This window comes from Brassica rapa, chromosome A04 (assembly GCF_000309985.2).
Source record: "Brassica rapa cultivar Chiifu-401-42 chromosome A04, CAAS_Brap_v3.01, whole genome shotgun sequence".
Taxonomy (NCBI): Eukaryota; Viridiplantae; Streptophyta; class Magnoliopsida; order Brassicales; family Brassicaceae; genus Brassica; species Brassica rapa.
In genome coordinates, this window is record NC_024798.2 from 3,426,715 (window position 1) to 3,453,122 (window position 26,408).

Below are 26,408 nucleotides of genomic sequence, written 5' to 3' on the forward strand. Positions count from 1 at the left end.
CTTTGATTTTTGTGGCAACATAGTTTTTCCTTTTAGTGTTTGTACACAATGATTCTTCTCACCTTTTGATATGGAAACTTGCTTAACCAAGATGTTAAATTAATAAATAAAAAAACCCTGTAACAAATAGCAAGTTCATTTTAGTGATCATTGACTTTTCATAGTCATCCATTTTCAGTGAATTTGAGTAAACATGAATGATTTTAGGGTCAACAATGGATCGTTTATACAGTCGGATAAAAGATCACTTGAAAACATTTTTTCACATTTTTACTCTAAAAGTTGCATATGATATGTCCTTATATCTCTCACATGCAAATAAGACAATAAATCGAATCAATTTCGAAAACAAAAAGTCTATATGCATTTGTAATAATATCTGAGACAATTAAGGGTGGTCTTCTCTTACAGATTCTGCATTAACTTGGGATCAATTACCATAATGAAAATAACAGCTCATATGTCCGAATATTTTTGTTTTCTCCTAGGAATATGCTAAAGCCTAAAACGAGTTTTTGACCGTTAGTCTCAAAAACTCAACCATACAGTAAAAACAAATTCCAAAACAAACTTTTTTAACTGAAAAAAAGAAAAACAGAACGGTGGATGAGAAGTAGATGCGAAAAACAAGAAGTCAAAGAGAAATAAACGGTGTCGTTGTCACAAGAATATACCACATAAAAGAAAAGAATATGTCAAAGCAAAAACAGAAAGTGATCATGTATATATAGCCTTGTGCTACGCTGCCTCTATTTCATCACTCACAACCATTCTTCATCTTTCTCTCTGTGTCTCTACAGTTTCTTGAGAAACAACAACAAAAAGACTCTTCTCTTTCTCTAAGACAATTCTTCAAGTGTTTGTCTGCGAGAGAGTAAGCAGCAGAATAATACTCTTCATGTAAGTTTCTTCTTCATTAGTTTAGTCTTGTGAATCTATTTTCGATTATTGTTTATATGAGAAATGAGGATCAAGCAGGTCTTTGGTTATTGTTTTTTTTTTGTGTAATATTATAACAAATGTTAAATGACTTACATGGATAATTCTAACATTTTATAAAGATCCACATTTAACAATTTTACTCACTACATACTGAAGATCTTTAATAATAAACTAGTCCTGTGCTTGACATCGCCTTCTATAGTCAGAATCTATTCCAGAAAGATATTTTCTGATATGTGGTCTCAGTATTTGTGTTTGTCTTGTAATGTTTTTGTTAGTTGATGAAAATACAAAAATTGTATTAAATATTAAACGTGTTTGAATCAGCAATACTGAAATGTGTTTTCTTTTACTATTAACGCAGAGGAAAAGCTAAAAGAGAGCAATGGCAGGAGATCAACTCAACGTGCTAAACGCACTCGACGTTGCCAAAACGCAATGGTACCATTTCACCGCCATTGTCGTCGCCGGAATGGGATTCTTCACCGACGCTTACGACCTTTTCTGCATCTCCCTAGTCACTAAGCTTCTTGGCCGCATATACTACCACGTGGACGGCTCAGTGAAGCCAGGAAACCTACCTCCAAACGTCTCAGCCGCGGTTAACGGCGTTGCATTTGTTGGCACACTCACGGGCCAGCTCTTCTTCGGCTGGCTAGGTGACAAACTCGGGAGGAAAAAAGTTTACGGCATGACTCTAATGGTCATGGTCATTTGCTCGATAGCTTCAGGTCTCTCCTTTGGCAACAAACCTAAAACCGTGATGACCACGCTATGCTTCTTCCGGTTCTGGCTAGGGTTTGGCATAGGTGGTGACTATCCTTTATCCGCAACGATCATGTCTGAATACGCTAACAAAAAGACACGCGGCGCGTTTATAGCCGCGGTTTTCGCCATGCAAGGGTTTGGTATCTTGACAGGTGGGATCTTTGCGATCATCATAGCTGCGGTTTTCGAGGCTAGGTTTCCTGCACCGGCCTATCAAGTCGATGCCTTGATGTCCACGGTACCTCAGGCTGATTACGTGTGGAGGATAATACTGATGGTTGGTGCTTTGCCTGCTGCCATGACGTATTACTCGAGGTCGAAGATGCCCGAGACGGCACGGTACACGGCTCTAGTGGCCAAGGACGCGAAGCTAGCGGCTTCGAACATGTCTAAGGTTTTGCAAGTTGAGATAGAAGCAGAGCATCAACGAGTTGAAGAGATCTCTAGAGATCAGTCTAGACAATTTGGCTTGTTCTCCAAGGAATTCATGAAACGTCATGGTCTTCACTTGCTTGGAACAACAAGCACATGGTTCTTGCTTGACATCGCCTTCTATAGTCAGAATCTTTTCCAGAAAGATATTTTTAGCGCCATTGGGTGGATCCCTCCGGCACAGACCATGAACGCAATTCAAGAAGTTTTCAAGATCGCGCGTGCGCAAACCCTAATCGCCTTGTGCAGCACGGTACCTGGTTACTGGTTCACAGTGGCGTTTATAGACATCATTGGTAGGTTTGCGATACAGATGATGGGTTTCTTCTTCATGACCGTCTTCATGTTCGCTCTTGCCATTCCTTATGATCATTGGACTCACAAGGATAACAGAATAGGGTTCGTGGCTATGTACTCGTTAACATTCTTCTTTGCAAACTTTGGACCGAATGCCACAACCTTCGTGGTGCCTGCTGAGATCTTCCCGGCTAGGTTTAGATCAACCTGCCATGGAATTTCAGCGGCTTCTGGAAAGTTGGGAGCAATGGTCGGTGCGTTTGGGTTCTTGTACTTAGCACAGAGTCCTGACAAGAACAAGACGGAACATGGATACCCTCCAGGGATTGGTGTGAAGAACTCGCTCATTGTTTTGGGTGTGGTTAATTTTTTGGGGATGGTGTTTACATTGTTGGTTCCTGAATCTAAAGGCAAGTCTCTTGAGGAAATGTCTGGTGAGAATGAGAACAATGATGAAAGCAACAGTAGCAGCAGCAACAACAACCAAAACAGCACGGTATAAGCTGCATAGAGATTTCAAAAACACTTGTGTTATTTAATTACTTGTATTTTTTGTTCACTCTACTCTACAGATTTCTTCTCACTAGCAGCTTAAGTTGTTGTTCTTTTATGTCCACTTATTTATTGATCGTTAAATGATATATAGGATCTGATTCTTTTACGTATCTGTTTTTTTTGGAGTTTTAAGAACAGTTTTGTTTTTGGTGTTCATTCTTTGTAACAAATGAAAATGGAGACAATGCAAAGCTTTTATGATGAAACTGTGTTTTTGGCTGTTCATTGAACTAAGAAGAAATGCTAGTCAGGAATGAATTGATAGAAAGCTAGCCATAGTCAGTGACAAAAAAAAAAAAAAAAAGAAAGCTAGCCATAGATTGTACTTGAGATAGCTACTGGTCAATTGTTATAAAGCAGTTCTATCACTGTAGAACTGTGCAAAACCAAAACTGAAACCAAAGCAGTTCCATCTCTGTTCAATCAGCAACCACATGAGATTCATGCATGGTGCTACTAAGTGCATCAACTCTAGGAAAGATGTTTAGCTTTTTAAGACATGAATGAAGGCAAGAGTAGAAACGAGAGCTTTGTAAAAGATAATACATTTAAGAGAGGGCAACGATACAAGTCTCATACTCTATACATATCTTTTTGAGTGGTAAAGAAAGTACAATACATGGAGAAACACAATACAAATTCACTAAATGTGAATATTATCAACAATACAAATCAATATTCTGAACCCGGGGGGTTTCTGTAAAAGAATGAACTTTATGTGTGTAATAAACTCTGACATATAGAGGCAGCTTCTTGCTCAGAGACCAGCCGAAACCAAACCATGCAATGTAACAATTCCAATCAAGGTGTTGTCTTCATTGACCACCGGTAGAAACTGTACAGGCGATGGCGGTGACTCCATCTTCTTCATAGCTTCAACCGCCATTGTTTCAGGTCCAATTGTCCTCGGCTTCCTGTTTTATCAAAACAATAGGTTCAGCATTCACATATCAATCTTCCTACGAGCTAAGCAGAGCATATACTAATGTTAATAAGATCTAAAGAAGAGCATACACCAAACCTGTTGCACATTTCTCCAACACTGAGTTTGAAGATAGCTTCACCACTCGCTTTAAGAGTCCGGCGAAGATCTCCATCAGTGAACGTACCGATCAAACGATGAGCTGCATCAACCACAAGCAAACAACCACACCCTTTGCTGGTCAGCTCAACCAACTGATCCATGATCAAGTCTCCTTCTTTACAAACCGGAAGCTCATCTTTCTTCTTCATAACATCCTTAACCTGCAAGAAAAGGCCCAATAAATAGATTCAACTCCCAACCCTAAAGCTTATAAAGTTTGCAACTTTGAGAACAGACCTTGAAGATCAAGCTCTTGCCGATCCTACCGGCGGGATGATTAGCACCATACTCCTCCTTGGTCAGGTTCCTAGCCGCCATGAGAGCAACCGCGATGGTATCCCCAAACACCATCTGAATCGCCGTGGACGTCACGGGAGCGAGGTTAAACGGACACAGCTCCCTCTCGAGCGGCAAATGCACGTTCATATCGCAGACTCCGGCGAGGGGGTTCCCGGGGACGGAGGTGAGAGACACCAAGAAGGCGCCTCTGGCCTTGGCGCAGGGGACGAGGCGGAGGAGCTCCTCGGTGGCGCCGGATTTGCTGAAGAGGACGAGGACGTCGCGGGAGGAGAGGGCGCCGATGTCGCCGTGGAGGGCGTCGAGGGGGGAGAGGAAGGAGGAGCGGAAGGAGAGGGAGACGAGGGTCTGGGAGACCTTGTTGGCGACGAAGGCGGATTTGCCGACGCCGGTGAAGAAGACGGTGCCGGAGGCGGAGAGGAGGAGGCGGGAGAAGGAGAGGGTTTGGGTGAGGTCGAGGTGTTTGAAGAAGTGGTTTAGGAGGTCTTGCTGGGATTTGAAGAGGGTCAGGAGGTTGTCTTTCGAGATGTCTTGGTGAGATGAGAAGTCGAGGTGTGTCGGTGGTAGAGATCCCATTGTTGATCTGTCTGAGAGAGAGAGGTTTCTTTCTTCTTTGTTCGATTTGCTGAGATCTAAAAAAGATAGTGTGCATTAAATGGAGAAAGACGGAGGGGCAAATCAGTAAATTCGTGCTTTGTTGTGTTTCTGCGGTGATTGATTGAGCCTAATCCGTGTGCGTTAATGGAGACGGAGGGGTGGATCAGTACTTTGGTTGATAAGCATATCCATTTCTTTATTAGTTTTGTTCTTGTTTATAAAAACCCCATGCAATTTTAAGAAGACTAGGGTCGGCCCGGGCTACGCCCGGGATTTTTGTTTAAGTTTTACTTTTTATTATATATTTTGTATGTTTATTTTTGATTTAAAAATATCTATTATAAAAATATAAGTAGTTAGACAATTATAAAATTCTCTCCACAAAATGTCTGCACTTACAACCCAGTTAATCAGGCCCATGATCTGAATATTTGTTTATCTTACTTATATATATGTTTTGATTTTTGATTTCTTGTATCTTTTTATTTAAAACTTTGTTAAATGTATACAGAGGGGAAAAAGAGCAAATTATTTGATACAAATATAAAAAAATTATGACCTGAACTAAATTTTTAGTGATTAATGATAGCATATGAAAAGATTGCTGATCTATCCAGTACCGATATATAAGATCTTCCATAGAAACTTTTGTCTGTTCACAAAGCACACCCAAGATTTGAGCCCACATTCAAACACTAAATTCCAAACTCAATTTTTTTTATCAGACTTGGGTGTTATCCAAACGCATCTTTTGAAACAATCTGAGAAGCAAACACAAGAACCACCAATCTCTTAGCCTCATTTAACATCTTCAACATGTTAATGTTACATTGATCCGTGAGAGCTTTTTGGTAAGTCTCAGTCACATATCAGACAAAACCTGCTCAAAGAGATGTGTTGGATTTTGGTGAGACATCATTAATATCAACATGCTCCAGAAAGTCTGAACCAAACATTGATTTCCGAAATGAGAAAACATCTAGAGAAGCCAAGTTTGTTTCTTTACATGTCTCATTGCAGAATCTGTGAGAATTTTCTAGATTGCCGCTCTTACATTCCCTATCCTGCAAGGAAAAAAAGAAGCCAAACTCATTGGTTCTCTCTAAACAGAAAAAGGAAGATGTAACAGTTCCATAGAATCTAACTTGTCTTTCTTTCAACTCATGGGGAGTAAAATCTAACTTGTCCTTTTTTCAACTCATGGGGAATAGGTGACCACGGTTTGCTTTGTTGATCTTTTGTAACCATCAGTAGAAAAGGTTTACAACACGTTTCATAGGCTACTAAGATAACAACGTTAGTATTTTTTCCATGCCTTTACACATATAGTATAAACTGTGTTTTTAGTTACCTATAGTCAACACATGCTACAGTGATATACCTTTCTTCTAGCTGCATTCCCAGGAGCGAGCCTCATGCTTTGTACCTACCTATATAACAGCGCCATGATCCATCCATAGCCTACTCTGAACATGACTTAACAATTAAATAAAACCTTGCTGAACTCGAAAAAAAAAAATTTGAGATCATATATTTTTTATGATATACAAAGCGAGTAAGCTATCACATGTTCAACAGATCAACAGCACATGGAGTAGCTTTACTAATTAGAGCTAAGTTCCTAAATCTCACGCAACTTGCAAATAAGACAGAAATATAAAAATTATAGGTATGAATAAACACGGAGCGTTTCGTACTTTCGTGGGAATAATTTGAATACAAAAATATCAAAATCTAGAAAACAAACTTACATTCATGTCAACATGAGCTCCCACGGTTGGCTTTACCTCCGCCGCCAGATCGATTGGTTTCCTCTCCAGGTCTGTCTGATACTCTGTTTCCTCTTTGACATTGAATCGAAGAACTGATGTCGGAGAACAGAGGCTCTGGTTCCCCGAATCGCAGCCGGAAATTGTTTGTAGATCGATAACCGGCGTTTCCCCCAGCGAAGGAGGAGGAGGAGGAGTCAGAAAATTTGTCTGCGCGTTGTGGCCCTTGAGACGAATCGCAGCTCGATCCTAAGCAATGGCACCTTCATCCGCCGTAGCGAAAGTCCATAACCGAATCCGAGTGCGGGCCGAAGAATCCCTTATCTCCGCCGCGAAGGACCTTCGCACCCCCACCGTCTATGCCTCTGTACTTTATGGGATTCGATGACACCGACACGTCAACCTTTCTCCACCTTCACCTTTCTCCGCCTTACATCTAGCTTTCCTCGCCGCCTTGAAGGAGGAAGAGGAGGGCTTGGTTTCACCGAATCTTATCTCCTCCACGTAAAGTTTCACTCGTGGAGTCGGACAAACCTGGTCGTCGTCTGCGTCGCTAGATGAGTTCAGTGGCAAAAGGGTAGGGAAAGCTATTCGGACCAAAATTTCCAGGGTCCATAACGACAAAAACCCACAATCCCTCTGAATAAATGATACGTAGCTTTGAATAAATGATACGTAGCGTGGAAAGAATCTAAGTATATAAAGAAGGAGAGGATGAGGGAGATGGAACGGAACCATTAAGAACGTATTGATTGATCAAAACGAAAGTAAATTGCTCGATCAATTATCGGTTTCTTTGTTCTTCGATCTGTTTCTCTCTGAGAAGACGAAGCGAAAGCGGCGAGGAGAATCATATCCCTCGACTTCGGTTCCTGCGAGCTGAGTCCAAACCAGATCGAAAATAGAACAGAGGAAGCCCAAAAAAAGTCCACCTTATTATATGATCGACTCTGGATGGATCAGCACGAGAAGCCCGTCTGACGTGGATGATTAACTGATTCTGATTGGGGGAATATTTTTGATGACGTGGCGTTCTCTGGACACAGGATATGTCCCTTTTAGTAGTGTTATTTACAAATTATTTGGTGATATATTCTGATATTCTTATGTACTACGATGATGTCTATTATAAGTTTACTACTAGATTTTGACCCGTGCAACCGCACGGGTGATTGTTTTCACTTTTCTATACATAAATTATTATTTTAGAACATAAGTGGTATATATTTTTAATGTTAATCATATACTTAAATATTTATATAACTATTTCAAATACAATAATTTTATAATTTACATGTTATAATTAATTAATTGTTTAAACCGTATGTATTTACCACTTCTTATTATATATTTATCTTATTGTATTTGCATTTAGTTATTAAGCAAATTAATATATTAATGAGAAAATATATTTAAAAATTATTTTGTATTTAATTTATGCTAAAATTTTGATCCGTCTTTCAAAACTGGATTTCTTTTTACCAATATTAGATAATTTATTATTGTATATATAAAAGTCTAAGATATGTTAATTTTTAGACATGTATTATATAGTTTGTTAATTTTAAGCTATTCTATCATCATATTATATTTTAAATAAATAATTTATATTTATGAAAATAAAATTTATTAATTTATCACTTGAATATAATTTTATCATATTTATTTTAGTATAATAATTATATTTTAACATGATCTTGACTATAAAGTAGATAAAATAGGATATAATTTATTTATTTTCATTTTTAAACGATAACTTAAAATACATTAAGTTATTGTTTAATATTTTTACACAGATTTATTAGAATTTTTAAAATATAATATATAAATATATATTATATTTAAAATGAAAATATATTATGATTAAAGTAGTTACAAAGATTTTATATTATTAACTTTAAAGAAATACATGTTAATTTTTATACATGTATTATATAGTTTGATAATGTTAACCCATCTTACCAACATATTAGATTTTATTTTTGAACATAAATATTTTATAATTACGAAAATAAAATAAATGAATATATAAATTTAATACAATTTTATTATATTTAGCTCAATATAATAATTTTATTTTAATATGATTGATTATGATTATATAATAAATAAAATATTATAGATTTTTTTATTTTTAATTTTATATAACTGAATATATTAATGTATAATAATATTTTAAACTAATTTTGAAATTAGCAAAAATATTTAAATATAATTTCGAAAATGAAGATCTTGTAAAAATCTTTTTAAACAGATTTGTTAGAATTTTAAAATAAATATATTTATATTTAAAATGAAAAGATATCAAAAGATATTATGATTAAAATATTTTAAAAATTCTATTTATTATTAGCCTGAACTAAAATATAATATAAATTTCTATGAATAGGTCCATTAGGTCCATTTTTAAAAAAATCACACATGAATCAAAGTTGTGACTTCTGTTTTAATATATAAGATTTTTCTTAATTTGTTTTGTTTTTTACCAGATGCATTTGAATTTAGTCATTTATATATAACTTTTTTTGCTGAGAAATAAAAAATAATGGGTTATACTAAAAATGCATGTGGAACTTTTAAAGATAGAAATGATGAAAACTAGAAATTCAATGACCTCATATTTCTCTCATTTTCCCAAGTATTTCCTGTGTTTTAAAAATATTTTAGATCTTGATCCGCACAACCGTGCAGATGATTATTTTTATTTTTATACAAATAATTATTTGTTTTATATTTTCAGTGATACCATATTTTAAATCACGTGATTCAAAATGAAATTTTATTGATTAAGGATCAAAAATTTAATTAAAAATTAATATTGCAAATTTAATAAAAATGTTACATGAGATTAGGTATAATTACAAAATTAATTAAATATTTAAAAGTATGTTTTTTGTTAAAATGTAATATATATATATATATATATATTTAATTTTAAAATAAAAATGGTATTAACTAAATATTAAAAAGTTTTGTTTAAGTGAAAATTAAATATACATTTATTTTAAATAAATATGAAATTATTAAAATATTTAAAAGGTTTATTTTAATGAAAAATGAAATATATATTATATTGTAAAAAAGATATGAAAAGATTTTTATTCAGATACAATTTTAGATAAAATATAGGATATCTAAATGATTTATTTGTTTTAGAATAATTCAAATAATTTAAATATTTATAAAAAAATAATTTAAACAACTTTCTAAGGGTGGTCCAAATTAAAAAAAAAATTACACATGATTATCTATTTTGTAGTTTTAAAATATTTTAAATTTTATTATAGATATATTATTTTATGATTATCTATTTTGTAGTTTTAAACTAATATAAATTCAATATTACAATTAATTTTAAAATTTACAATAATCTATACTATTATTTGCGAAGTGATGTTTCGCAATCGAGCTATTACGTTAAAAGTTAGAACGGTTAAAGTCTATGTTACTCTTAATAAATATTTATATTAAATTTATTAAATATAATTATTTTTAAAATAATATAATTATATATATATATATATATATTAGTATATATTAATGTTGTTTTTTCTGTATTGACAATAATCTCGCTCAGCTTTTCTGCATAGATTTTATAATTTTAGGTTATCATAAAATTTATTTATGGCTGTAATTTTGGCTAATAAGTAAGACGGAGGAAGAAGGTGGTATTTGAAGACAATAGAAATAAAAACAAGATACGACCAAAGAAATAAAGTTAGAACCCTCAACTGAAATGACTGAAGTCGTGTACCAGATGATCTGACATACTTGACATCATTCCTGATAGCTACTACACTTTCACCTCAGCTAGACCATCCTTGACTATCATGTTCAGTACATGTGCACAACAACGCATATGTAATAATTCACTATCCTTGATTAGAGCATTAGGTCCTAGTTGTCTACAAGCTTCAGTGAACAAACATAGTGGCGCCTTGTCATTGCCTTTAGCATTGTCCACTGTCACTATGAACACCTTTTCAATTCCCCAATCCGCTAGACACTGACTCAGATGCTCAGCAATGGTGTCTCCTTTGTGATATGTCACATGTTTAAAACTGAATCCTTTTCTGCATATCCCAGTTTCTATCAATCCAATGCGTTGTGACTACCATGTAGCTGTAGGATGTTGTCGGAGCTGTCCAAATGTCAGTGGTTAAGGAGACTCTCTTCTTCTCAGAAGAAAACAACTGCTTCAAACTCGATTTCTCTTTCATAAACATGCCAAATATATCCTTTGTTGCTGTCCTTCTGCAGTGAACCATATACATGGGCAAGACATTGTGACAGAACCTCCTAAACCCCTCGGATTCCACAAAAGAAAATGGCAGCTCATTCAACACAATCATCTCATTCACAGATCTCCTAAACAACCTAGCATTGTACGTAACCGCAATAACTACACCACTACTATCAGTTCCTAAACCCTGATGATTACCACTTGCCTCAAAAGCTTTGAACAACTTACACCGAGCAATATGATTCTTCATAGCGCTAGTCCCACTCTTTTTGGTGTCGCATCCGATCTCTTGGCCACAGTAGCGACAATTGCAGAGGCCCAGGTTATCTTCATGTTGATTGAAGTGTTGCCACACCGTCGCTCTATGAGCTAGCCTTTTATTTGGAACCGGAGGAAGGTCAGATGTTAATCTTACTGAAGCCGATCTTTTATTTCCAGTAGCTACATTTGCATGTGATTCAATGCCATCTCCAAGAAGTTCATCATTATCTTCATAACCTGACATCTGTATAACAAGATGAATGAATACCAGTTAGAAAATAGAGAGAATATGAATATCAACAAGAAACACTAATAATCAAGTCATCCTAGCACCCAAACACTAAACGTTAAACCCGGAAATTGATTTCCAGAGAAACCCTAAATCCCAAATCCATCTCGAATCCTAAACTGAAAATGGACAAACAACCCTTATGAAACACTATAACATTTATAATTGATTTTTCTTTCAATCCAAATCGAAAACCCCTAATTGATTTTGGAAAGAAACCCTAATTCTCAAATCAATCTCAAACATCAAACAGTCTGAACCACAACCTGAAAACCGACATAGAACTAGAGAGACAGAAGTAGAAGCTTACTTCGTGGTCAGAACCAAACGAAGAAGACGAGTAACTCGGATTTCAGAATCGACGAAACGAAGAAGAGAGAAGCTCCGGTTTGAGAGAAAGAGAAAAGGGATTAGGTTAACTGATTATGTTTAAGTTAGCCGACAAATAAGTTAAAATTCAGATAACTGATTGGAACTTAAAGAACCGAACCGATGCAATAACCAAAGATGTTTTAAACATCTGCTGATCGGTGTGTTGTTCCTAACCGAACAAGAACCGAAATCCACAATCTTCGGTTCGATTCTGTTTGGAATTGCAGGACTAAGTTGTATAATACTATTTCTCTTAAATTAAATGCATTTTAAAATCCAAAAACACTCTCAAGAGAAAAAATCTCAATAAACTTGTGTAAGGTTCAATACTATTTATTAGTATAACAAGATTTATTAGTATAATTATAATTATTAAGAAAACAAGATTAGTATTTTTATTCAAAAATTAAAAAGTTATTTGAATATCTTTTATTTGGAGAATATATATAAGCATTTGATTCCTTTTCACCAACCGAGAGCCTTGGCGATTTACTCTGCAACGACCACAATCAATCACCTTCGCTAATTCTCCTAGATCGCTACAATGGACTCTCACTCTTCTCACCTCAACGCAGCCAATCGTTCTCGCAGCTCTCAGACTCCCTCTCCTTCCCACTCCGCCTCCGCCTCTTCATCCCTCCACAAACGCAAACTCGCCGCGTCTGAGGATCACGCTCCTCCCTCCACTTCCTTCCCTCCTTCCTCCAACGACGACCTCGAGAGCCTCTCCGCCGCGCGCGGAGCCGATTCCGGCTCAGACCCCGACGAATCAGAGTACGCCGTCCACGACGGCTACGAGGAAGACTTCGCTCCCGAACCGGATCACGACTCTTCGATCCGCACATTCACCGCCGCGAGACTCGATGTCAACGGTTCGAGTCGCAACGCTAAGATTAAGACGGAGGAGATCTCAACGGTGGAGCTTCAGGCTGGGACTGGGACAGCTGGCGCGATTGCGCCGAAGGATGAGGCTGCTAAGATATTGACCTGCGGGGCTTACATTGCGAGAGAAGAGGCTTTGAGGAGAGAGGTTCGCTTTTATCTCTCTTTTGTTTTTTTTTTTATGTTCTGTCCTTAAAGAAAAAAAGGTACAGTTGACTTATCTGTCTTTTAGGAAGAAGCTGGGCGGCTCAAATTTGTCTGTTACTCTAATGATGGCGTTGATGACCATATGATGTGGTATTTTCCTTTTATGTCACAGATTTTTAGATTTTAATTTACAGTGTAATTTGTCTTGAATAATTTTTTGTTCCAGTTTGATTGGTTTGAAGAACATATTTGCAAGACAGCTGCCTAATATGCCAAAGGAGTACATTGTTCGCCTTCTCATGGATAGGTATTAAAGAACATTCTTTTAACTAATGTGAAACATGTAGTTTTCTTTTGAGCTGTTCACTGTTGTTAGTAGGCGTAGGCATATTAACCAAAACCCGAACCTGAACCGACCCGAAAAATCCGAACCGAAGTTTAAAAAAACCCGAACGGGTTTAGGATTCAACCAGTCATAGATAGGTACCCAAACACCCAGGCCTACTTGTAAGCATTCTGATATCTGCAACTTATGTTATTTACCCAGGAAACATAAGTCTGTCATGGTCCTAAGAAAAAATGAGGTTGAAGGTGGCATCCCTCTTGTTGTAGGTGGTATCACGTATCGTCCATATCACAGGTAAGGCCAACCTTCGCCTCACTATTCCCAACATTCTTACAACAATTATATTCTTATTATTAGTTAAGATATTTCCTTAAACTAAATATATCAAGACTGAAAGCAAATAATAGTATGTTGACTTAGTATTTTATTTTTATCGAGCATAGATTTTGCTTTTTCTAATCAAGTCTTCTGTAAATGTATTATGTGTGTTGTTGATGAAACAAAGAAGATATATAGCGTGATTACAGTCTAGGCATGCTTAATTATTTAATTCACTGTTTTACCTGGGGTTCAGGCAGAGGTTTGGAGAAATAGCTTTTTGTGCAATCAGCGCAGATGAACAAGTTAAAGGCTACGGTACCAGATTGATGAACCACTTGAAAGAACATGCACGAGATGTTGATGGATTGACGCATTTTCTTACTTATGCTGACAACAATGCTGTTGGTTATTTTCTCAAACAGGTTGGTCTATTTCATATTCTCCGCAATATTTGGCTCTGCTCTCTGTTTAAAAAAAAAAAAAAAAATTTATTTGGTTGTTTTAGCTGTATTTGTTAGCTCATCCGGAGCTCTGAACGGCTCCAAGCAGTTTTTGCATGCTTAATTTTTGTGTGCATAATCATTGATGATTTTGGGTTTTTACTTGCAAAATGTTCCTTTTGTTAAAACAACTTTCTAAATCTTTTGGCTTAGTTCGTCTTTATTATCATCTGCTTTAGATAAACATTTATTCTCATTTGCATATATTCTCTTCAAAAAAACTATGTTTCCACTCTTTGCTATCTAGTCTACTCCCTGGGGCACTAAAGTTCTGTAATTTTTTTATAGTTGTTCACTAATTTAATATGCTAAGACTATTTTCTTGTGCAGAGTTTTACTAAAGAGATTTACTTGGAGAAAGATGTATGGCATGGGTATGTAAACGATGTATCTCTTAGTTCAAACTGCTCATTGCCGTACTCATCATCATTCTGTGATTTATTATATGATTGATGTCCGAATAGAATATTTGTAGTCTCAGTTAAACTCATAAAACTTAGAATAACATCATTCTACTTCCTAGCTGATCATGGTATCAGAGAGATTCTGTATCACATGCCGAAAAAAGCTTTCCGGAAGTTGGCTTTACATTCTTTTCCACATCTTTAAAATAAAAAACTTTTATTTTTCCAGGTACATCAAAGACTATGATGGTGTCCTACTTATGGAATGCAGAATTGATCCAAAGCTTAAATATACAAATTTGTCAAGCATGATTAGCAAGCAGAGAAAAGTAAGCCATTGATTATACTTCACCTCTGATGAAATAATTTCTTGAGCCTTCAAGTTGGTGATTAAACCTCAAGTCCATCAGATTCTGATCCCCGTTGTACTATTTTTAATGCCAGGCAATTGATGAAATGATAAGAGAGTTATCAAACTGTCAGAATGTGTATCAAGTTGCTGAATTTCAAAAGGTGAACATCAATGGTTGTGTGTCTTTTGTGACTATTATTGCATGTCACAGCAAAAAAAAAAAGAAATATGTTTCGAATAGTATAATAAATGTTATCATTTCTGCAGAAAGAAGGTGGAAGTTCTAAAAATATCAGAGTTGAGGATATTCCTGGCTTAAGTAAGTCATGATTCTACCCCCCATGGTATTACTGCAGTTTGTGCTAGTGGCTGCCGCATTGGTTAGCTATGAAGTTTGGGTTAATATGTAATAGTAAAATTTGGCTTTAAAAATAGATTTATCTCTCAGGGTTAATATAGCTTCCGTAACTGGCGTTAAACATGCATTGGTTTTAATCTGTTATACTGTGTAAATATAGCTCAATCTGTGCTAATTACAAGAATTATGAAAAAAATGTTACAGGGGACGCAGGTTGGACCCCAGATCAGTGGGGGCACACGCGTTACACATTATTCAGTGGTTCTGGAGATAGTGTAACAAAGCAAAAGCAGTTGAATGCACTTATTCGCGGGCTTTTGAAGGTTTGTGATAAGCTTTCTTCCTTTAAGTGTTTTATACGTTATTGCAATTACATGCTCTTTAGTTTGACCAGCTAATCTAATTGGCAACAGACAATGCAAGACCATTCTGATGCTTGGCCTTTTAAAGAACCAGTTGATCCTCTCGATGTTCCTGATTACTATGAATTTATTAAAGATCCCATTGGTAAGAATACAGTTCGGTTGAACACTGAATTATCATGCCATACATTTTTTGTTATCCTTTTATTGTTCCTTGAAAACATAATAGTCTCTACAAATAAAATTAATCGCTGAGGAATGAATGAATGCAACTTAATCAAGAGATGATTTCTTTATACAGGAGAACGACCGATTGTTTGTTCTGTTGATTGAAATAATTTGGTAATATGGTAACTGCTCGTTTTAGTACAAATATGTTATAAACTTTGGTATGAAACACAGATCTGAAGACAATTGGGAAGAGAGTAGAGTCCGAGCAGTACTACATGACACTTGACATGTTTGTGGCTGATACGAGAAGGATGTTTAACAATTGTAGAACTTACAACTCCCCAGATACTGTGTACTACAGATGTGCAACCAAGTTGAGATTTCTCTTTGTTGCCCCTTTCATTTGCTCAATTATGAAAAGAAAGTGAATTTAATTTTTGGTTGTTCTCTTGAAAGGTTGCAAGCACATTTCTTTAGCAAAGTACAAGCAGCTCTCCAGTCTGGTGCTAAATCTCAATAGAAGATGGTGAATTGATATTATGCTAAGATACTCTCGTCGGCACTGAAATACTTATTTCAAAAGCTAAAGTATATTTTATTATTTATTATGTTGACTTGAGCGTGGATTATGTATGTGTATATGTAATATATTTGCAAACGAACATATGTTTAGAATAGTAATATGATGGTGAAGTGATATTTTGCAAAAGGAGACCGGGACTTCTCTCTCTCCTCTTGGAGATGAGATGAAGCTTTCATCGGTGCTCTATCAAAGTTTTGATTATCTTTCTTTGGGTTTGGTTCTGGGAAACCTTGGATCTTCAGGCTTGGCCGGCTTAGTTTCTGGGAGAAGATGACTCCTTTAACATTTTTTTTGCCGGTTCTGTTTTCGCGTCGTACGATCCTTTCGTCGATGGCGGTTTTGTCTATGGGTTCTTGAGTGGTGACTCAGCTTGATTTCATGTTTTGATGGTTTGATGTGACGGATGAGATCTCGATTTGTTCGATTGATGCTCTCCGATGATCTGAAATCAAGGGATAATGGTGTATGAAGGGTGAGTGAATGATTTAGTCGTTTGAATGGGGGCTTTGTTTCTGGATGAGATCTTGATTTCTCGTCTGATGCTCTCTGGTGGTAACATGCAAAGCTGATGAAGTGGTGAGTTTGGGTAAGCGCTTTCTCCAGGTGTGATCCGGTGAGGCGCCGTTCAGTTTCCGGCGAGGTCCGGTGAAACGCTGTCCAGTCTCCGGCGTGATTCTCCTTCTGACGCGTGTCGTGCCTCGCTGTTGAGGGTTTCGACACGTTTTTGTTCGGCGTGACATGTGTGTCGCGTCTCACGTTTTTTTTTTGAGATTGGACCTCTCTTTGGCCTGTTTCATGTTTGGGCCAGTGTTGAGCCATTATGTTTAGTTTTTTGGGTTTTATGTTTGTAACTTGATTTCGTCCTTTTAATAATATTACCATATGGAAAAAAAAAAGTGATATTTTGCTAAGGTACTCTCGTCGGCACTGAACAAGTCTTAAGGTCATTTCCAATCTACTCGCAAAACTCTATTTTATTGTGATTTTTATACCAAAATCTTTTCAATCCAAGTGCAAAAATTATACTAGTAACACTATAATTTTACATAGAATTTAGTGTGGCATTATTTACCGCATTAAAACATGATTCATCCAACTAAAATATTATTAACTTACACTAAAACATTATTCATTCTACTAAAATATTATTCATTTATTTTATTAATAAAATATACAATTAAATAAATAATAGATAAATAAATAAATAAATATAATATTATAAAATAGTTTTAGTCCGAAATTTGGTGTTATGATTAGAATTTTTTTATTTTAATGTTAAAATTAAATTAAAATAGTATATTTTTGATACTAAAATAATGTTAGACCATTCATTTCAAGGTGTATCTATACATGCATTAATGCTAAGAGCATCTCTAATTCATAACACTATTTTAGTATCAAAATCACACTATTTTAATATAATTTCAGCACTAAAAAAATGTTATTCTCCAACCACAACATTAAACTTCACAATAAAATTATTTTATAATATTATATATGTTTAATTTTTTATTTATTTAATTGTAAATTTTATTAATAAAATAAATAAATAGTATTTTAGTGTAGTGAATAGTATTATATCAAATTTAGTGTGAAATTAAAATGATGTGATTTTTGCAATTAGGTTGGAGAGGTTTTACTGTAAAAATTACACTAAAATAGTGTTTTGGAGTTTGGTTTGAGATGAACTAACGTGTGTGTATAAATCTTTTACCTTTACAGCCGGAACTGTTGTACCGACAATCAGAGTCAAAACATATAAAATCCAAGAGAATCGTTGGGAAAAGAAAATAATATACGCACAGAAACTTAAAACGAAGAAAAGTAGAGAGAGCGAGAACGCAAAAGATGGCTACGACTCCGAAGCTGACCACTACAATTTCATCTTCTCCATCTCTTCAAACCACCCTCTGCAGAAAACTCCCAATCTCAATCCATCTACCATCATCGTCTCTCCGTCCCCGTCTCACCTTACTCTCAAACCACCGCTACAATCCCTCTCGCCGTGCCCAAAACGACTACGGAACAGACTCTGACCTTCGCTACGACTTCGACCTCTTCACTCTCGGCGCCGGAAGCGGCGGCGTCCGTGCCTCCCGCTTCGCCACGAGCTTCGGAGCGTCCGCCGCCGTCTGCGAGCTCCCTTTCTCCACCATCTCCTCCGATACAGCCGGAGGCGTCGGAGGAACGTAAGCCTTCTTTCCCCTGCAACTTCATATACTTAAAAATCAAAACTTTATATACTTAAAAATCAAAACTTTATATGCTTAGAGACCAGACTACAAGATCAGTCTGAAGCATTTGTTGTAGTAACCTTAATTACATTTGAAAGCTCCCACATTTAGGCACTTTAGATATTGACTGCGTAGAGAAGTCTACAACTTCATACATTTAAAAATCAAAACTTTATATGCTTAGAGACCAGACCACGAGATCAGTTTGAAACATTTGTTGTCGGAAGGTGTTTAGTAACCTTAATTATATTTTGAAAGATTCCACATTTATGCACTTTTGTGTAGAGAAGTCTCATTCGAAGCTGTTTTAGATCTAAAAAGGTCAATACTTTTTTTTTTTTTTCAAAACAAATGAGTGTAGTTGTTGTGGTTGGTACATATTCTACAGGTGTGTACTCAGAGGATGTGTGCCAAAGAAGTTACTAGTGTATGCATCCAAATACACTCACGAGTTTGAAGACAGTCACGGCTTTGGTTGGAAGTATGACACCGACCCTTCTCATGACTGGACTACATTGATTGCCAACAAGAACGCTGAGTTGCAGCGTCTGACTGGTATCTACAAGAATATACTCAACAATGCTAATGTCAAGTTGATCGAAGGCCGTGGAAAGGTAGGCTTAATAATAGTTCATCATGCTTCTATGTATTACTTGGAAGAATATGGATTTTTGAGTTTGAGTTTGTGTGCAGGTTATAGACCCACACACTGTTGATGTAGATGGGAGAATCTATACTACTAGAAACATTCTGATTGCAGTTGGTGGACGTCCCTTCATTCCTGACATTCCAGGAAGAGAGTTTGCTATTGATTCAGATGCTGCGCTTGATTTGCCTTCCAAGCCCAAGAAGATTGCGATCGTTGGTGGTGGCTACATTGCCCTGGAGTTTGCGGGAATATTTAATGGTCTCAGCAGTGAAGTTCATGTGTTTATTAGGCAAAAGAAGGTGCTGAGGGGGTTTGATGAAGACGTGAGTAACTTTGGCCGCTGCTTGTGTTTATCTTTTTTGGTGTTATTTTTTTTCTCAATTTAATTGTTGTTCTTGTTGATAGGTTAGGGATTTTGTTGGAGAGCAGATGTCTTTGAGAGGCATTGAGTTCCACACAGAGGAGTCCCCTGAAGCCATCATCAAATCTGGAGATGGGTCGTTTTCTTTGAAGACTAGCAAGGGAACTGTTGATGGGTTTTCACATGTTATGTTTGCAACTGGTCGCAAGCCCAATACAAAGGTATCATCTACTTGGAGACTGTTAGCATTGTTTATGACTTAAAATGTAAGTTGTTACAATGATTGTAGAGTATGATTTGGTCAGTGATGCCATGTTGGTTGTGATAACAGAACTTAGGATTGGAAAATGTTGGAGTAAAATTGGCGAAAAATGGAGCAATAGAGGTATATGGTCTATTGGTTTCCTATTGATGTAATAATGTTTGGCTGTTTTTTTTTTGTTGCATTGCTGAAAGTTATCTCCACGTTGCCACTTTGTTTGGTAAAGGTTGATGAATATTCACGGACATCTGTTCCTTCGATATGGGCTGTTGGGGATGTCACTGACCGGATTAACTTGACTCCGGTCGCCTTGATGGAGGGAGGTGCATTGGCTAAAACTTTGTTTCAAAATGAACCAACAAAGCCTGATCATAGGTAACATGACAGTCTTGAACAGTGTTAACCTTTTGAGTTTCTGACCGCTACTACTCCTTTTAAGATCAAGAACATTCTATAACTGTTATCTGTAGTCTGTCTTTTGATGTTTTTTTATCCTTTATGTGTTCTTTATTCAACTAGAGCTGTTCCATGCGCTGTCTTCTCTCAACCACCTATTGGAACAGTTGGTCTAACTGAAGAGCAGGCCATAGAACAATATGGGGACATAGATGTTTTCACATCACATTTTAAGCCATTGAAGGCTACGCTTTCAGGACTTCCAGACCGGGTGTTTATGAAACTCATTGTCTGTGCAAACACCGATAAAGTTCTTGGTGTTCACATGTGTGGAGAGGATTCACCAGAAATAATCCAGGTTTCACTATCAACATGGTTCATCTTCTCTGAAAAAAATAAACACAGGAGACATTTATATGATTTGAGATGATTTTTTTTTCGATTTGGTAGGGATTTGGGGTTGCTGTAAAAGCTGGCCTAACTAAGGCTGACTTTGACGCAACAGTGGGTGTTCACCCCACAGCGGCTGAGGAGTTTGTCACAATGAGGACTCCAACCAGGAAAATTCGCAAAGGCTCCTCTGAGGTTTTGTTTCTGAACAAACAAAAAAAAAAAGCTTATCCATGTAGCTATTTCTCATTGTTTTGCAACATGGATAAAAGATGGGTGTTCCCTATTTCATTTCAGGGGAAAGGCAAGTCCTGAGGCTAAAACAGCTGCAGGGGTCTAGAGAAGGTTGCAAAATAAGATTGGATTTACACCATTGGAGCTTCCTGACAAGGTAGGTATTCACCAGTTTCCTCAGTATTCTTCTAAACATAGAAAAAAAAATGCAGTTGATAAGCTCATACCATATTTAGGTTTCTTTGTGCAACTGCAGGGGTGGTCTTAGGCATAGACATTGGCATAGGGCCTCCATTTAAAAAAAAAAAAATTACATAGAAAAAGGCCTCCAAATTTATAATTAAAAAAAAAATCATTGCTAAATTGTTTGTGGCTCTCATAATCTCAGAACCGCCCTGGCCGACCGATAGTCAAGCCGAGTTGGGCAAAAACAAACTTCGATATTTCCCCAAATATATATATTTTTGTGTGTCTAGCTCCAGCAACAGCTCTAAACTACTTTAGACCAACTTGCTTGAGCCATGCGGGTCCAGTTGATACCATGCCATATTAGTACTCTGAATCAAAAAAAAAAAAAAAACCATAGCTCACACTAGAATAATATGTAATTTTTGTATGATACTATTCGACCTGCATGTTTGCAGGAGAACAATATCCATCAAGAGCCAACGTTTTTATCAATGGAGATGTCATAAGGCTCATAACCATGGTGCAAAACTGTTTGATCGTGTAACTTACTCGACCTGTCGACCAGATTCTCAGGAGAGCTTATATTGACCAGAGCTCTAAAACTGAGCTCTCCCAATATCTCACTATCCTAGTTGAATAAAGTTCTACGATTGTTATCATTCCCTGGACTAGTATAATTAAATCCTCATTTCAACATCCACTTGAAATTATTTTACATTTATTTTCATTTTATACTCCTAAGTAATTTTTTTTACTCCTAATTAATTGTTTTACAGTAATAATATAAATAAACTTCAGTTTTCCTATACATAAATATTTTTATTACAAGTTTGAAAAGTCAAACTATATTGTACTCAACATCCATATATTAGAATACGATTAAAACGTCATTACCTATTCGTAACTGAAAATCTATGTGTCTTTTTATTTATAATGCTTTAAACAAAAGTTTATTAAGCAGTTCTTGCTGATAAATAAGTTTTATAATTCATAAATAAATTAATCTTATTATTATTTTCATTCCTTATAAAATTTGAGAATTTGTATCTAACATCATTGATGAATGAAGACACATGCACAGAAAAGAAAAATAAAACTATGTCCTTATAAAATTCCAATTAACACAAAATACCTTGTTTTTTATCTATACTATTAAAATAGAAGTTATGACTTCTTTTATGTGTGATGTTTTTATTTGGACCATTCTTAGAAAATTTCTTAAATCTTACATAACTTAATTATCATATTTTTAATTTCTTTATTTTTATTTGAAATACTAATAAATATCTTAAAGAAATGTCTAACAAAATCTTTCAAATATGTTTTAGAATCTTTTTAAAATATATTTTTGAAATTAGTTAATTAAAATTTTAATTATCACAAAGTATAATTAGAAACTAAATTTTAGTTTAGTTTTGATTGTAAAAATAATAATTATTATATAAAATAATTTTAATAGTATTTTAATGATAATTAAAAAATAAATTGATTTATTTTTTAAAGTTAAATTTAAGAAGAATTTTAAAAGATATTTTTGAAAATAAATATTCATTTCAATTTCTAATTTAAAATAAAAATTCTTATCTATTTAGCACAAAAATTATGACTTATTTTATATGTATTTTTTTTTAATTTATACCACTTAAAATCACACATTTAAATGTTTTTACATGTAATACAACTAATTTATACCTCATAGATGAAACATTTGATCTTTATTCATATTGTATACATAAGATTTTATTATTATTAACGTATGTGTATTTCCCTAAGTTTAAAAACAATTTGGTTTATTATTAAAACAGCTATATTAAATTGGTTTAATTAATAACTATATACCAAATTTTCTATTATGTAGGTTCAACTTAATCTAGTTTCCACATATATTTCAAATTTAGAAATAAAACAAAAATTATGTAAATCAGTATTGTTACATAATAATGTTTTTAAAATAAATTTTGTCACAAAAAATTATAAATTTTATAATAATAATATTATACGCCACATAAATATTATTATAAAATTAAATAATATATAACGCCAAATTATATTAATTTAGTGATATATTTTATTACATAATCTAAAATATTTTACTATTAAAGAAAACCCGCACGGTCGTGCGGGTCAAGATCTAGTTACTATGTTGAAATGAGTGTAAGAAAAAATATTAGACCAACTGGTAGTAGTGTTTGTTCGGATCCTAAGAGATTTTGTGACTCCAATGTTCCTTGTAAGAGTTCTTGCTAAATGTTGTGAATATAATACACAATCTAAATTCTATATTACATTTTTTAACAATAAATATCTAAATATCTTTAGTGTCATTAAAAAAAGCATTATAATATTTGTATCAGATATGTGGATTTATTTATGATAAATAATAATATGAATGTTAAATAAATGATCTCCAGTGTCATCTCTACTGACTCATTCTCTTCTTAATAAGAAGATTGAAATTTTTTTAATAAAAATTATAAAATAAATGATCTCCAGTGTCATCTCTACGACTCATTCTCTTTCCGTCAATTTTGGATTTTTCAAACTTGCATGAAATACAAATTAGAAGTTGGATATGTTGAAAAATATTTATAAATGATTATACTTAAAGAATTAATGTATACAATTAATGGAAAAAAATTGATGGTTTAAAATTCATATAAAATATATATGTCAATTATTAGTATTGTTGTGAAGTCTATTTTATACATCAAAATTTAATACACAAACAACAAAGAATCAATATAAAGATGGTAAACAAATATTCTACTTGCTATTAAAATTGAGTTCTTACCATATCAACTTTCTATATGATATATGGAAATAATATGTACATTTACACTATGATCGTGAATTAAACTATACATTAATGGGAAATGAATCTAATTTTACAAAAATTACTCAACATCTTACATGTTAATATATCTACACTACTTTTAAGGTATTATTTTTATATGATGTATGATATTTGTGTAGGATGCTTACAGATTTTTTTAATGTGACACACATGCTTGACGCACAAAATATGAGTTTCTAAAAAATCTTTGATCAATAACAAGTAAATAAAAAAAATCAGTTTCTTGGTTATTTTCATAATGTGGCTAATTTTTCTCATTTGCGAAGAGATTGGATTATTTACGTGGAAATTATGTATTAACTCAAAATAGTCTAAAACAATAAAAATTAATTATTAGTTTTATTAGATCTGAAATGAGTTTGAGAAGTATTACGACCTTAAAGTAGTTGTTTTAAAATCTGATAAGGTTTATGATGGGAAAGGTATTTATTGGTAATGATAATCTTTTAAAAAAATTTACATCTAAATGAAATTATATATTGGACTTTTAAAATAAATATTTTTGCAGGTAAGCGTTTTATAACGATTTAATCTAAAATTTAAAAGGTTTCTGGGTTATGATGAACTAAATATATTTATTGTGCTACTAATTCTATCATCCAGCTAAGTTTTATAAATTCGACTATATATTAAAATGAATTTCAGTTTAATGATTTTTATTGACATGTCCTTCATCTCTCAAAATTATAATTTAATTGTTGCTTTTATTTTCAGTTTATTTAATTCCGATAAAAAAAAAGAGAAAGTAATCTAGGAACTAACTTACATCAAATGACAAACAACTCAAACGGTGTTACATTTAATAATATCTGAAATTGATACGTATTTGTTTCTAAAAAAACTCAATAATAATATAAGTTTAAAAACTACCAAACTAATCAAAAATATCAATACATACTTCATTTACAAATATCTACCACACTAAAAAGTAATGAAGATTGAATTTAAATATTTAAAAATTTAGACGGATCTGAATGTTGAAAAATATATTTAGTCTTATAAATTTAGATACAAAAAATATTATTAGATTTAGATTTTCTAAAATGCATTTACACCCACGAATTAGCAGACATAATTTTATTTTCTTTCGAACGATAATTCTATCTCTTACCATAATTAAAAAAGAATATCAATTCTGTTGAAATAATGCAATCTAATTATATTTATTGGCTTTATCACGACATGATTCAAAAATGATTTTTTTTTTTTTTTTGCTGAAAGCAGTAATTAATTACAGAAAATTATTTTAGTGCAAGTAATTAGTGCATCAGATATTATGCCGTATTACCAAATCCCAAGCGAGAATCAGTAATTTTTTTTCTCTCGTAGCCTTATCTCACTCTTTTTTCGCTAGTTGTAAGCGATTACGTTCTTTTTCAGAGATTGATTAGTAAAGGTTATATAGATTTGATTTTTTTGCTTTAGATTTTGTGGTTCTATTTTTAGATTTTATTACTATAGAATTGTTTTAAAGTTTTTGGCCTATTACTTTAGATTTTCTTACTAGAGCTTGATTGCTTTAGTTTTCTCACTGCAGAGAATATTGGAATTGTATAGAGCACTCACAACCATCACCAGTCACTCCCTTGATTTTTGTTTGTACATTTTGGCGCAAGTAATTAATGCAAGTCACGTGGCATATTACCACAAACAAGGGCAAATAAGTAATAACATATTAATAACATGTGAGCAAGTCACGTGCTCGCACGCTCTCTTTTTCAATATACAAATATATTAACATAAACCGCAAAGTAATTTTTTATTTCATTATAAACATACATTAAATCTATAAATTATACATACATATAACTCTAAATATTATACATATCTATGCAATGGCCATGCAAACTGTATAATTAATATAAGTTTGTATATAATCTATAAATTATGCTACATGTGGAACATTCACCTAAAAACTGTATATTTAAGCAATAATATTTGATCAAGTGTTTTATTGACATTTCCTTTAAATAAATTTATAATTCTCAAAATAGCAATACTTTTTTGAGAACATCAACATTAATTTCAAGCGTAAAACACGCATCCTTCTATTTGCTTTTAGGAAAACGAACGAGTCTAAAGCTTTCACATATTACATGAACAAAGAATGTGGAATTTTTCTAAATTTGATTCGCTTACATCGGAACATAATAATGTGAGTAGCTTAAATTAGATATTTTTATTATGAATATATGTAAGAATACTTCTTCTTCTGTTGTAAGAAAAAAATAGAACACTTCGACTATTTCCTAAATTTTTAACTCAACATCAATTCATTTCTATTATCTACAATGAGGAAATCCCTTCAACTCTTATTCACCTTCTTAACCATATTCATCATTCTTTCATTAGGTTTGTATTTATATCTTACTATATTGCATACAGTAATTTTATAATAAATTGATTATAATAATTAGATAATTTAAATTTAATTTTCAATATATTGTAGACCTCTTGCATTAATTTTATTTACTATATACAATATAAATTCAATTATCTTTTAATGT

The 26,408-nt window shown here is 33.9% G+C and overlaps 4 protein-coding genes across 7 annotated transcripts; 3 read left to right on the plus strand and 1 right to left on the minus strand.

The window, feature by feature from the left end:
* The first annotated feature begins 767 nt into the window (after nucleotides 1-767).
* Nucleotides 768-3,764, plus strand: LOC103863214 (probable inorganic phosphate transporter 1-7). Its single transcript, XM_009140975.3, has 2 exons — nucleotides 768-900; nucleotides 1,307-3,764. The coding sequence occupies exon 2, from the start codon at nucleotides 1,328-1,330 to the stop codon at nucleotides 2,939-2,941; it is 1,614 nt and encodes a 537-aa protein (XP_009139223.1). The 5' UTR covers nucleotides 768-900; nucleotides 1,307-1,327; the 3' UTR covers nucleotides 2,942-3,764.
* LOC103863215 (probable arabinose 5-phosphate isomerase) lies at nucleotides 3,521-5,029 on the minus strand. 2 transcript variants are annotated; one of them, XM_009140976.3, is made up of 3 exons: nucleotides 4,316-5,013; nucleotides 4,016-4,239; nucleotides 3,521-3,908 (listed from the first exon to the last, which is right to left on the minus strand). In XM_009140976.3, the coding sequence occupies exons 1-3, from the start codon at nucleotides 4,949-4,951 to the stop codon at nucleotides 3,752-3,754; spliced, it is 1,017 nt and encodes a 338-aa protein (XP_009139224.1). In that variant the 5' UTR covers nucleotides 4,952-5,013; the 3' UTR covers nucleotides 3,521-3,751. The 2 variants fall into 2 exon arrangements, with proteins under 2 accessions (XP_009139224.1, XP_033146538.1); XM_033290647.1 differs by having other exon boundaries at nucleotides 3,524-3,960; nucleotides 3,993-4,239; nucleotides 4,316-5,029.
* A 7,363-nt stretch (nucleotides 5,030-12,392) lies between these two features.
* LOC103863217 (histone acetyltransferase GCN5) lies at nucleotides 12,393-17,315 on the plus strand. 2 transcript variants are annotated; one of them, XR_004457255.1, is made up of 14 exons: nucleotides 12,451-12,936; nucleotides 13,021-13,085; nucleotides 13,162-13,242; nucleotides 13,483-13,575; nucleotides 13,856-14,024; nucleotides 14,433-14,476; nucleotides 14,736-14,835; nucleotides 14,951-15,019; nucleotides 15,126-15,177; nucleotides 15,421-15,539; nucleotides 15,630-15,723; nucleotides 15,981-16,122; nucleotides 16,206-16,442; nucleotides 17,229-17,315. XR_004457255.1 is itself a non-coding variant. In XM_009140977.3 (13 exons), the coding sequence occupies exons 1-13, from the start codon at nucleotides 12,451-12,453 to the stop codon at nucleotides 16,267-16,269; spliced, it is 1,578 nt and encodes a 525-aa protein (XP_009139225.1). In that variant the 5' UTR covers nucleotides 12,393-12,450; the 3' UTR covers nucleotides 16,270-16,458. The 2 variants fall into 2 exon arrangements, 1 of the variants encoding a protein (XP_009139225.1); XM_009140977.3 differs by lacking the exon at nucleotides 17,229-17,315 and having other exon boundaries at nucleotides 12,393-12,936; nucleotides 16,206-16,458.
* A 664-nt stretch (nucleotides 17,316-17,979) lies between these two features.
* Nucleotides 17,980-24,767, plus strand: LOC103863219 (glutathione reductase, chloroplastic). 2 transcript variants are annotated; one of them, XM_009140978.3, is made up of 10 exons: nucleotides 17,998-18,521; nucleotides 18,955-19,180; nucleotides 19,260-19,538; nucleotides 19,621-19,797; nucleotides 19,908-19,961; nucleotides 20,065-20,213; nucleotides 20,358-20,592; nucleotides 20,685-20,819; nucleotides 20,922-21,015; nucleotides 21,503-21,808. In XM_009140978.3, the coding sequence occupies exons 1-9, from the start codon at nucleotides 18,181-18,183 to the stop codon at nucleotides 20,937-20,939; spliced, it is 1,614 nt and encodes a 537-aa protein (XP_009139226.1). In that variant the 5' UTR covers nucleotides 17,998-18,180; the 3' UTR covers nucleotides 20,940-21,015; nucleotides 21,503-21,808. The 2 variants fall into 2 exon arrangements, with proteins under 2 accessions (XP_033145571.1, XP_009139226.1); XM_033289680.1 differs by lacking the exon at nucleotides 19,908-19,961 and having other exon boundaries at nucleotides 17,980-18,521; nucleotides 21,503-24,767.
* Nucleotides 24,768-26,408: the final 1,641 nt, after the last annotated feature.

What these genes read in the sequence shown, in the direction of transcription:
- LOC103863214 (XM_009140975.3), top strand. Translation starts at nt 1,328, where the DNA reads ATGGCAGGAGATCAACTCAACGTGCTAAACGCACTCGACGTTGCCAAA.
- LOC103863215 (XM_009140976.3), bottom strand. Translation starts at nt 4,951, where the DNA reads ATGGGATCTCTACCACCGACACACCTCGACTTCTCATCTCACCAAGAC. An exon ending in GCAAGAGCTTGATCTTCAAG is followed by an intron (nt 4,240 to 4,315) that starts GTCTGTTCTCAA and finishes CTTTTCTTGCAG; the next exon opens with GTTAAGGATGTTATGAAGAA. An exon ending in GTTGGAGAAATGTGCAACAG is followed by an intron (nt 3,909 to 4,015) that starts GTTTGGTGTATG and finishes TTGATAAAACAG; the next exon opens with GAAGCCGAGGACAATTGGAC.
- LOC103863219 (XM_009140978.3), top strand. Translation starts at nt 18,181, where the DNA reads ATGGCTACGACTCCGAAGCTGACCACTACAATTTCATCTTCTCCATCT. An exon ending in CGAAAAATGGAGCAATAGAG is followed by an intron (nt 19,962 to 20,064) that starts GTATATGGTCTA and finishes TGTTTGGTAAAG; the next exon opens with GTTGATGAATATTCACGGAC. An exon ending in ATTCACCAGAAATAATCCAG is followed by an intron (nt 20,593 to 20,684) that starts GTTTCACTATCA and finishes TCGATTTGGTAG; the next exon opens with GGATTTGGGGTTGCTGTAAA.
- LOC103863217 (XM_009140977.3), top strand. Translation starts at nt 12,451, where the DNA reads ATGGACTCTCACTCTTCTCACCTCAACGCAGCCAATCGTTCTCGCAGC. An exon ending in AAGTTGCTGAATTTCAAAAG is followed by an intron (nt 15,020 to 15,125) that starts GTGAACATCAAT and finishes TCATTTCTGCAG; the next exon opens with AAAGAAGGTGGAAGTTCTAA. An exon ending in TACTACAGATGTGCAACCAA is followed by an intron (nt 16,123 to 16,205) that starts GTTGAGATTTCT and finishes TTCTCTTGAAAG; the next exon opens with GTTGCAAGCACATTTCTTTA.